At 31.8% G+C, this 11,281-nt stretch overlaps 1 protein-coding gene across 1 annotated transcript; it reads left to right on the top strand.

Moving 5' to 3' along the window:
* The first annotated feature begins 8,162 nt into the window (after positions 1-8,162).
* Positions 8,163-10,577, top strand: LOC125863102 (LEAF RUST 10 DISEASE-RESISTANCE LOCUS RECEPTOR-LIKE PROTEIN KINASE-like 2.4). The gene is made up of 3 exons (XM_049543243.1): positions 8,163-8,618; positions 8,714-9,174; positions 9,260-10,577. Exons 1-3 carry the CDS (start codon positions 8,194-8,196, stop codon positions 10,456-10,458), a joined length of 2,085 nt encoding a protein of 694 aa, XP_049399200.1. The 5' UTR covers positions 8,163-8,193; the 3' UTR covers positions 10,459-10,577.
* The last annotated feature ends 704 nt before the right edge of the window (positions 10,578-11,281 follow it).

The following is an 11,281-nucleotide window of genomic DNA, read 5'->3' as shown; positions in this document are numbered from 1 at the left end:
AGAATAAAAAAATAACTACAATCTACAGATGGATAAAATCTTTCATTTCATTTCTTATAATTTTCTCTTACTTTTTTCACTTTTCATAGCGAGGCTATATATATATATAATTTATTTATTTTTTTTTATTTTTTTTTAGAGGCATGTGATGTATCATAGAAATATAATGCCAATAGAGTTCGACCAATTCTATAAACTTAAATAATCAAATTATATTGCTTTTTTTCTATGTTTTAGTAACAGTTATACATAAACTTAAAAAGAGTAAATTTTAACAGATTCCCAATTTCTTTTAATCCATGATTACTTTTGTTAATACAAAATTGTTTAAATTAACATACTATCAAATATGTTGCTAGTGTAATTGAAAAATATAAGTATTGGTTATTGTAAGAATAGTGTTGACCCTTTTGTTTGTAAATATATAAAATGATATGGAAATATTGAGCAAAGTCTTATAATGTATTCCCACTATTCATATAAAATAACGGTAGTTTCAAAGAATAATTTGTTTAACTTCTTAATTTTTTCTCTTTGAATGAAGCATATGACTGGATAAAATCATAAGTACGTGTTTTGTCTATATATCAATAGAAAGCAAGATGATCACAAATTTTGATGAAAGAAGGGAATATATATAATGTTGTTGGTGAGTGTCTTTGATAGACTCTTCATTACCCCCACATATTATAAATTAAAATTAAAAGTTATTTTTTGACTCTTCATCATCCACATTTAATTTGGTACATGAATAACTTCCTCAAGCATTTACTACACAAAACTAATAGGCGTATTTAGTTAATTTTCTGTAACATTTGTTGAATTTAAGTTAGTAGTTTATTAGTTAGTAATGCAATAATTAGAAGGGTATGTTCACTCTTTTTTGATTAAAAATTATATGAGTAGAAAAACGATGAGATAGAAAATTTAATATCCTAAAGAATTTGAACCATTGTGTCTAGATGCATGAATTTAAATAAAATTATTATTTAATATTAAATTAATTATATATTAATATTTAATTTAGTTAAAGGATAAAATAAGGGCAGAATGGTAATTCAACTTTTAAGTTAGGAGCTTCTCATTTATAATAATATATGATGATATGATATGATGATTAGTTAATAGGTTAATGTCCCGTGTAAGTAGAGTTTTGGCAACAAAGGATTGGGTTTCAATGGTGGTAGATCCATTCTCGTGATATTTGTTAGAATTATTTTTTTGACATATTTGTAAACTTTGGATTCGAGAAACTTACCCGGATTAGCATGTAATAAGTTGACATTAATACCTGCAGTTTCTTAGATCGCATTCTTTATTGTCAATTTATTTTCCTTCTTCTATGTACCTGTTCGATTGGTACCTCAAAATAGATATACACACACCCCTACCCCTTAGTACGTTGTTGAAATACATATATCAATTTTGATCAATCTTTTTAATTTATTATCATTTTTCTAGTATAGCACGATCATAGTGCTCTATAGAAAGTTTGGGTATACATATTCAGATTGCAGAGTATTTTTCATCGACTTCAGATGCAATGAAGTTAGGATGTCACTTTTTAAAGGATCAAAAGAAGCAAATTTAGGCACTCAAAATGTTTATGCACTAAAGTTCCATGACTTCAAGAATTTTCATCATCCTCTTAATGTAATAGGATATTAATACGATGTTATTTTTGTTTCTCACACTTGGTGTCTTTGTTATCATTTCGTTACCAAGGTGAAGTATTAGATTTAGTCTTTGTTAGTTCATAATAAGGTTATATTGCGTGATGGATCGATTGAATGACTTCTATATAATTATTGTTTAAATTTTCTAATCCTTATCATTGCTTCTATGAATGAATCTCCCTTGGATTGAGTCCGTTGGAGTCCACTTTTTCCTTTGCATATCGGATTGAGTCAAATTCAATGTTTTTGAGTCTGCCTTATCATTGTTCGAGAGAAAGGAAAGCTGATACAATGAAGAGAAACAAATATACAGGCAAAAGGGTTGATATACAAGCCTATATACCATCTGATACAGATGATATACAACCCGTATAGACCGGTATATACAGATTGTATACACTGATATACATGAGTCAAAACCAAAAATACAGGTGCTACATGAAGGCCCATATCTCAGCCTATTCATCTACAAACTGAGATTGGGCCTATTTTCTTTGTTCTCTTTATTTGTTTGATTGTAATTTGTTTGGATTCTAACTTTAGATTTAGTTTAGCTTAATTAAATTCTCCGAAAGATGAACCAAATCTTGTTTTTATATTGATTTACTTCATTTAATTCAACAACTGCTTCTTTTTCTTTTTTTCACTAAATCAATTATGTTGGATAAGTTCATCTCATTTTAAATATTTTCAATTGTTTTCAAGTTAAGTTTCCTCGAATGGCCCTAAAATTGCTTTTCTTTATTTAAATATATTTTCCTAAAAATTAGTCAATATTTTTAGTCAAATCATCGGATAATTGCATATTTGCTTATATGTTGAGTATTATTAAAGGTGCTTTTGATAGGGAATAAGGAAAAACCTTGCCGTATTCAAGAGTACCAAGAAGGAGAATAACACCTTCTCAAAGTGGAAATGTGAACTTCTTATCCATTTTTTCTAAATTTGTAAAGGTTAATCTGTTAAGGCCTTTTTAGATTGAGTTTTCTTAATTTCTTCAAAATTTAAGTGGCGATTCTTTCCAAATATTTTCTTAAATTTCTTATACTTAAAACATTTCAAAAGTGGTTTTCAAAAAGTAAATCACAACACATTAACAGGGGACATAGGCTCCTATTTGATTTGGCTTATGACATATAAGCTAAAACCATAAGTTAGGAATTCTAACTTGTGGCATACTTTTGCCTTTTTAGCTTAAACATAAGTACTTAAAACACTTTTTGTTTTATTTAAACACTGTAAAAGTGCTTAAAATCTATTTTAGTTTTAAAATACTTAAAATAAGTCAATCTAAACATGCTAACTTATAAATTTTAGCTATCTTTGTTATTTTGTCCTAAAAATAAGTGCTTATAATTTTTTTTTAATCATATCCAAACACTGCTAGTTTCTTTAAAACTATTTTGACTTAAAAACACTTATAATAAGTAATCCAAATAGGGGCATTAGAGTTTGACATTAGTGCATTGAATATACAAATATGTAATAGGGCTGAGTAAAACAAATAATTGAAATGAAAGACTGAAAGTAACTCAACTGAAGAATAATGTAAATCATGACGAAAATCATTTAATGCTCTTACTGCAATATATATATATATATATATATATATATATCCAAAATTGTCCTATACTTTATCGGGGTATAGAAAAAACTCAACTCATGGATCTATATAAAAGACCTTCTCAAGAGGTAGTGAAGGTCGCCCAAATGTCAGTGTGATCCTATCCCACACTGCCTATGTAGTTTATGGGGGCTACGAGTTGTCTGAACTCTTTCTTATATTGGTACTCAATATTGCTCTAAAAATTATAACTAAATGCTCAAGTATAAATACTCTCTGCGTTGAGACAAGTTCTCAAAAGGACTCTTTAAGAGGTAACTGAAGTTGTACTAAATCTGAAATACTTTGAAAACTCTTTGTACTTTTATGAAAATAGTACTCTTTTTACGGTGTGAAAAATAATATTTTCTTTGAGGGGTAACTTAACTTCTCTTTATTTGGCTGAAATACTTTTGAAAACTGTTTATTCTCTTCTTTAAAATAGTAGTTATTTTCTCGATGTGAAAATGGTACTTTTAGAATCATTTGTGTTCCCTTAAACTCTTCGCAAAAGATACTTTAAAATACTCTTGAGTTCACATTAAAATTTCAAAATTAATGCATATAAATAAATGCACAAAAGCTTTCAATAAAAATCTCATCAACTAGTGTTCATGTGAAATATAAGCATGAACAACGACTCAAGGATATCAATGCATATAATATTGCAATCTCATAATATAAGAATTTAGAATTTGGAACAAGAACATAACTTATATCAAGAATTTCATAAAATTGAGGGCAGAACCCTATATTGAACTTTCTACTGACTGAATTGAGATGTAGGACGTGGGGATGAGCTTAGTCCAACATTATGATTAGCCTTACATTTCTTATACGCTCCAAATTCTTGAGAAAGGTGAGATTTTTGGATGAAAAGATGGCAACAGTTTATTTCTTGTACCTTAGAGGTTGATTTTCTTGAAAACCTATGTATTTCATGGGTAGAAGATATTAATTGGTGTTAAGATAAAGAAATAATGAAATTTTATGATCAAATCTTAGCTTGGATGATTGGTGAACCTTGGAGGAAGTTAGTTTCTTGGAACTTCTCTTTCTAGGATACTTTTTTTGAACTAGGGAAGCGAACTACATCTTTGGGGATTATTTAAGAGGCTATTGAGGTGCGCTATCGCATAGAAAATGTTTCAGGCGCGCGGCCAATTAATGCGCAGGGAGGCAGAAGCCACTGACTCGCTGCGCGATATACCTTGGGCGATCGGCAAGATAGTGTCCAGTAAAAAGGACATAACTTTTTACTCTGAATTTCAATTGATGCGAACTTGGTGGCTTTGAAAAGAAGACTTATTATCTTTATTTTGATAGGTTATGGGCCATCTATATCTTCATATTATAATAGATATGTGGTCGTTTGAACTTGAACCAAGTAGAATCTTATATCAAAACTTAATCGGAAAGAAAACTTTCAACTCAACATTGTGCTAGGGGATTCTTGTAACCTTAATTCATCTCCAAATTTATTTTCAAACTAAAGAATTGACCTTAGCACCTAAGTGCAAGTACTTGATAAGGGACATGATCAACTCTGTCAATTGTCATTGATGATGGGTGACGCTCGCGTATGATTTCACTAGTCAATGCCATCAATTGCAACCATCATATGTTTGTTCCATTTTATGTGACGCCATTTCCTTTTTTAGTCTGTTCCTAAAAGAATGTCACCTTATTATAATTAGAAATAATTTAAATTTGAAATTTCCCATTAATCCTTACTTAAATAATTTACAACCACACAAATATTTAAGGATTGTTTTAGACCACAAATTTAAAAAAAAAATAAAACAATTCTTAAATATCTTGTCAAGTCAAATGATACCACATAATATAGGACGAAGGGAGTATAAATTATACCGGTTTGATTTTAATTCAATTTAATTTTATTTCTTTTAATATCAAATCAAACCACACGTCAGTTTATTTTTCCTATTTGACTTAATTTATTAGTTCGATTTGGCATTATAGCTTACTTGTACACCCCTAAATACTATGAAGCTTCTTCAGCCCTCAAAGTGGGGAAGCATGACCTAGTCATAATTGAGGGCTACTAATGATACNGGTCGGAATTTAAAAAAATGAATATTCCGACATAAAATAAAAACCGACCTCGAGAGGTCAGTAAATACCGACCTCCAGAGGTCGGTATTGAATAGCGACCAAGCTTTTTCCGACCTAAGCTGGGATGTCGGTTTTAGGTCGGTATTTCAAGGAATACCGACCTCCGGAGGTCGGTATTTATAGGTCGGTATTCACAGTTTTTTTAGTAGTATATGTAGTTTATGGGGGCAGTGAGTTGTCTGAACTCTTTCTTATATCGGTACTCAATACTGCTCTAAAAAATATAACTAAATGCTCAAGTATAAATACACTTTACGTTGAGACATGTTCTCAAAAGGACTCTTTAAGAGGTAACTGAAGTTGTACTGAATCTGTCTGAAATACTCTGAAAACTCTTTGTACTTTAATGAAAATAGTACTCTCTTTACAGTGTGAAAAATAATATTTTCTTTGAGGGATAACTTAACTTCTCTTTATTTGGCTGAAATACTTTTGAAAACTGTTTATTCTCTTCTTTAAAATAGTAGTTATTTTCTCAATGTGAAAATAGTACTTTTGGAACCATTTGTGTTCCCTTAAACTCTTCTCAAAAGATACTTTAAAATACTCTTGAGTTCACATTAAAATTTCAAAATTAATGCATAGAAATAAATGCACAAAAGCTTTCAATAAAAATCTCATCAACTAGTGTTCATGTGAAAAATAAGCATGAACAACGACTCAAGGATATCAATGCATATAATATCCTGTCCAGTCAAATGATGTCATATAATATGGGACGAAGAGAGTATATATTATGCCGGTTTGATTTTAATTCAATTTAATTTTATTTCTTTTAATATCAAACCAAACCACATGTCAGTTTATTTTTCCTATTTGACTTAATTCATTAGTTCGATTTGTCTTTATAGTTTACTTGTACACCCCTAAATACTACTATGAAGCTTCTTCAGCCCTCAAAGTGGGGTAGCATGACCTAGTCATAATTGAGGGCTACTAATGATACATTTTTGTGCATGACTTTTCAAAAGTTATAGTATTTTATAATTCTCTCGTTATTATGTTACTATGTATTATACTTTATAATTCTCTCGTTATTATGTTGTTACTATACAAAGAAATGTCAAACTTAATTTCTTTGTGAGAAAGTTCCTGTTGTACTAATTAATACAGTTTAAAGATATTTTAAATATTATGTAATATTATTCGATTTGGATCAAGTCGGTAGGATTTTTCTCATAAAAGTTAATAGTATTTTATAATTCTCTCGTTATTATGTTACTATGTCTTATACTTTATAATTCTCTCGTTNGTTGTTGGAGATATATAGTAGGGAAAGAATAAAAATTGTAGTTTCAGCCTAGTCATCTTACTTAGCAAGAACGTCGGTGAAGATTGAAAGAACTTTAAATTTTTTTTTTTTATAAAAGCTCTAATAATAATATTCATCATTTTTAAAACATATTTTAAAATACTACTATTTAAATATATTCTTAATAATATTTATTTGACGTTCATAATTCAATACTCATTAATTGATAAAAATAAACATGTAACACCCATATCAAGAGATTAATAATTAGTGCAAGAGAAAGTAAAAAAAAAACTAAAAATCAATCATGAAAAGGAGTCAATTTGAATAAATAAAGAATAGTAAATAAATAAGAATGAATGGAGAAAAATAAAATTAAGCCCTTCACATACTAATGAAAAAGACAAAAAAGAAAAGAAAAGAAGAACTAAAACTTAATCATGAAAATGAGTCAATTTGAATTAATAAAGAATAGTAAATAAATAAGAATGAATGGAGAAAAAAAAATTAAGCCCTTTACAATTTTACATACTAATGAAAAAGACAAAAAAGAAAAGTAAAGAAGAAAAGGAAAAAGACAAAAAAGAAAAGTAAAGAAGAAAAGGAGCAAGCAAAAAACATGTGTTGCAGTGAGGTTCGAACCCGCGTTGGCTGTGTGGCAGACTAACTACTTCGCCAATTGAGCTGTTCCGCATTTCAGTCACTGGGTGGCGAAAGTAATATATATTTAATTATTGTGCATATGTACATATATAAACGACGTTTTTTCCGAGATCACTGGGTGCCGTGGCACCCCCACCTGTCCACGTAGATCCGCCCCTGGGTTTAGCGGTTTTGATTTTTTTTGGTATCAGGTTAGCGGTTCTTAACGGTTTGAGGTTTTTTCTTAACGGGTTAACCGATAACCCGATAGTAAATTAAATAATTATATTCATATCATTTTGTATATAAAGTCTTTGACTTAGAGTTTGGTTTTCTACTTTTATTTTTGGTTGTTTTAAACACTTGGTTATTACACAATGTATAAGTGTTTGCTTTTGAGCAAGATGTAACTTGTGAACTCATGTGCATTGTTTATTTGGTTTGTCACCTTGTTTCTAAGTGATTTTCAATATTTTTTTTGTGTTAAATTTTAACGATTAAACCGATAACGATAAAAAACCGATAAACCAATAACCGATAAGCCAATATCATAATGATTCTATAACGGTTTAGCATCTCTACAAATCGATAACCAATAAGCCAAACTGATAAATTTCAAAACCGAACTGAACCAATCGATACGCATCCCTAATTTACTCATATAGTTCATTAATATGCAATTTTTATCTCAATTTCCAACTTCAAAAGAGGGAAAAAGAAAATCCATATATGTAATGAAAAACCAAGTCAAAGTCAAAGTTAGGTGTTGAAAATTATGAGCTCAAAGATATTTAAGTGCTTTCTTCCTTGATTCACTTGTTTCCATTGATTTGGATTTGGAGAGAGTGTATTTTGTAACTTTGAAAGATCATACATATGTTGCAATGGTTATGTTATTCTTATATGACATTACAAGTTTGTTCCTATTAATCTTAGTTACCTGCACCAATATTCCATCATGTTACAGCTATTTGTTTGAAGGCAAGAGTGTTAACTGTGAAGGTGCTTACAATTGTGGAAACATACATGGTGTTAACTACCCGTTCTGGGGAGGTGGTTCACGATCACGATTATGTGGTAACGACAATTTATATCTACAGTGCGAAGATAATCAGACCACTTTGTCTGTTCCTTATTTCATTAGAAATAACATTGGGTATAAACCTTCAGAATTTCATGTACTGATGATTAATCAATCCTCATACCGTATGAAGATTGTTCATCATAATCATTGGAAGAATGTTTGTCCGGAATCTTCTTCACTCTACAGTCTTTACAAGTACAACACCACCTTAATCATTGGTCTCAGGTACGCAATGGCTGCCTCAGGGTCTTACAGTTAGATATATGTGTTTATAATAAAACCAAGTACAAAATTAATATATTCTGAATCCGTCACTGCAGGTATGTCCAAGGAACTAGATTTATAAACATACACTATGGCTGCAGTCCTGAGGTCCTGTCGACTGTACAGGTGCAGAGCAATTTTAGTTGTTTTATAATTGGAACAATCAACACTGGTGTGTTCTTTACCGATGAAATTGTAACAAATGTTCTAGGATGCTCCTTCAGCATACTGGTTCCTCTTGTTTCTACTGCTTACAATAAACTGTGGGACGCAACTATAACGCTGCAAGAAGCTGTGAATGAGGGGTTTGAAGTGGATTACAGTGATGCCTTAGGTGGCTGTTTGGCATGTCAGGATTCAGGAGGAATATGTGAACTTAGTCTTGAGTTTCGGTGTCGTTGTGGAGACACAACTCATCCTTCTACCTGTCCAGATAATGCTAAGCTACCGGCATATTTGGTGGCGCAGCCAAACACTGATTTTTCAAGAAAGATTCATTCATTCAAGTTGACAATAGGTAGGATTCTCTTTCTCCTACTCTTCATGTTCATTTTTAACAATTTGCAGCCTACATGAGATTCAATTTCTCCCCCTGGTAATAGGATTGTCAGTTGCTGGAATTGGCATATTAATCTGCTTTGGAATCTGGTATACACAGTATAGAAAATCATTCAACAAGTGCATAGGATTCATTAACGGAAAAACAGAAGATCAGAGTCTAGAGGCATTACTAAAGCAATATGGATCTCTGGCACCAAGGAGATATAGCTATTGGGAAATCAAGAAAATGACGAATAGATTTAAAGATAAGCTTGGTGAAGGAGGTTTTGGAGGGGTCTACAAAGGTGAACTTTCTGACGGCCGTGCAGTTGCAGTGAAGATTTTAAAAGCATCTAAGGGTGATGGAGAAGAATTTATCAATGAAGTTGCAAGCATCAGCCAAACTTCGCATGTCAATATCGTGTCTCTTTTAGGATATTGTCTTGATGGGAGCAAAAGAGCTCTAATTTATGACTTCATGCCTAATGGATCCTTAGAGAAATACATATACGGTGATGGTTCTCCCTTGGGACTGAACAAATTGTATCAAATTGCAGTTGGAATTGCTAAAGGATTGGAGTATCTTCACCGTGGATGCAATACAAGAATTTTGCATTTTGACATAAAGCCTCATAACATACTCCTTGATGAAGAGTTCTGTCCTAAGATATCAGATTTTGGTTTGGCAAAACTATGCACCAGGAAAGAAAGCATTGTTTCCATGTTAGGAGCACGAGGGACGATTGGTTATATTGCTCCCGAAGTAATCAGTAGGAGTTTTGGAGGAGTGTCACACAAATCTGATGTCTATAGTTATGGAATGATGGTTCTAGAAATGGTTGGAGGAAGAAAGAATGTCAATGAAGAAGTGAGCCATACAAGTGAGATATATTTTCCTTACTGGGCATATCAGCATGTTCAGCTAGACGATGACCTGAAGCTACATGGGATTATAGACATAGAAGAAGAAGAAACTGCTAGAAAGATGATATTAGTTGGTCTGTGGTGCATCCAAACTGATCCAGCACAAAGACCATCAATGAGTAAGGTTATTGACATGCTAGAGGGAAGCCTCGTCTTAGAAATCCCACCAAAACCTTTATTATGTACTCCTTATTGTTCAGGAAGACATTCTTTCAACACACAGGCAATGCCACTAAACGCCTTCGTAATTTCTTCATCCAGTTCATCACTTTGTTCTACTGAAGAATCAGCAAATTTCATAGGCACAGCTACCAAAGACGGAACTTTCCAGAAGTAATGAACTTGAATTTGAGTCTTTAATTGTGAGTTTGATTGAAATAATTCATTATAAACTGTGAAGGATAGTATTTAAGTGTATTGTATATTTGTATTTTGTTGAACCTAAGGAAATGTATATGATTTATGGAGATTTTGAACTGCTTCTCCATCAAGAAAAGACACATTTCTTATTATATATATATATATATGTTTATGTAATTTGGAGAGTTTCATTTGAATATTTAGAACAGGCTCTCGATTCTTGTGTGCCACAAAAGCACCAAACCAGGTTGTATAGATAATGAGATGAATGAGCTGCTCTACTTCTTCAGTTAATAAAATCAACAGTGGTCTCAGATTTATCACCTCATCACACACTCCACCTCCCTAATAGTAAAAAAAACAAGGAAGATATCATTCAGATGTGTTGTTGATCTATGTTGCACGGACTCTTCAAAAGTCCAAGCACCCGTCGGATCCTCCAAAATTACACTAACTTTAGAGGATCAGAAATGCACCCGTTGATATTATTGAAGAGTCCAAGCACATAGCTCTTGAAGAAAGAGCATTGTGCTGAAAGGGGCTCTTGGTTAAAGAAAAATAAAGCTTAATCAGTAGAAAGGATTGAGCACGTAGAATCTGGATACAATGAAACAACATTCTAGATTTACCATTGCTGACATATTGGCTAAGTAAGAGGGTGATGGGACACCCTAACTTCTGAGTAGTGTCATGGTAAATGAAGTAATGTGTGCTCCCACCAACAATCAGATTATGTAAGGGTCGTTGAGTAGTATACAATATAACCTTAATGGTTTGAGCACCTCTTATCCTAGTCGAGG

Source organism: Solanum stenotomum, chromosome 4 (assembly GCF_019186545.1).
Source record: "Solanum stenotomum isolate F172 chromosome 4, ASM1918654v1, whole genome shotgun sequence".
NCBI lineage: Eukaryota > Viridiplantae > Streptophyta > Magnoliopsida > Solanales > Solanaceae > Solanum > Solanum stenotomum.
Note: the sequence above shows the minus strand (reverse complement) of the source record. Positions and strands in the feature narration are given on the sequence as shown.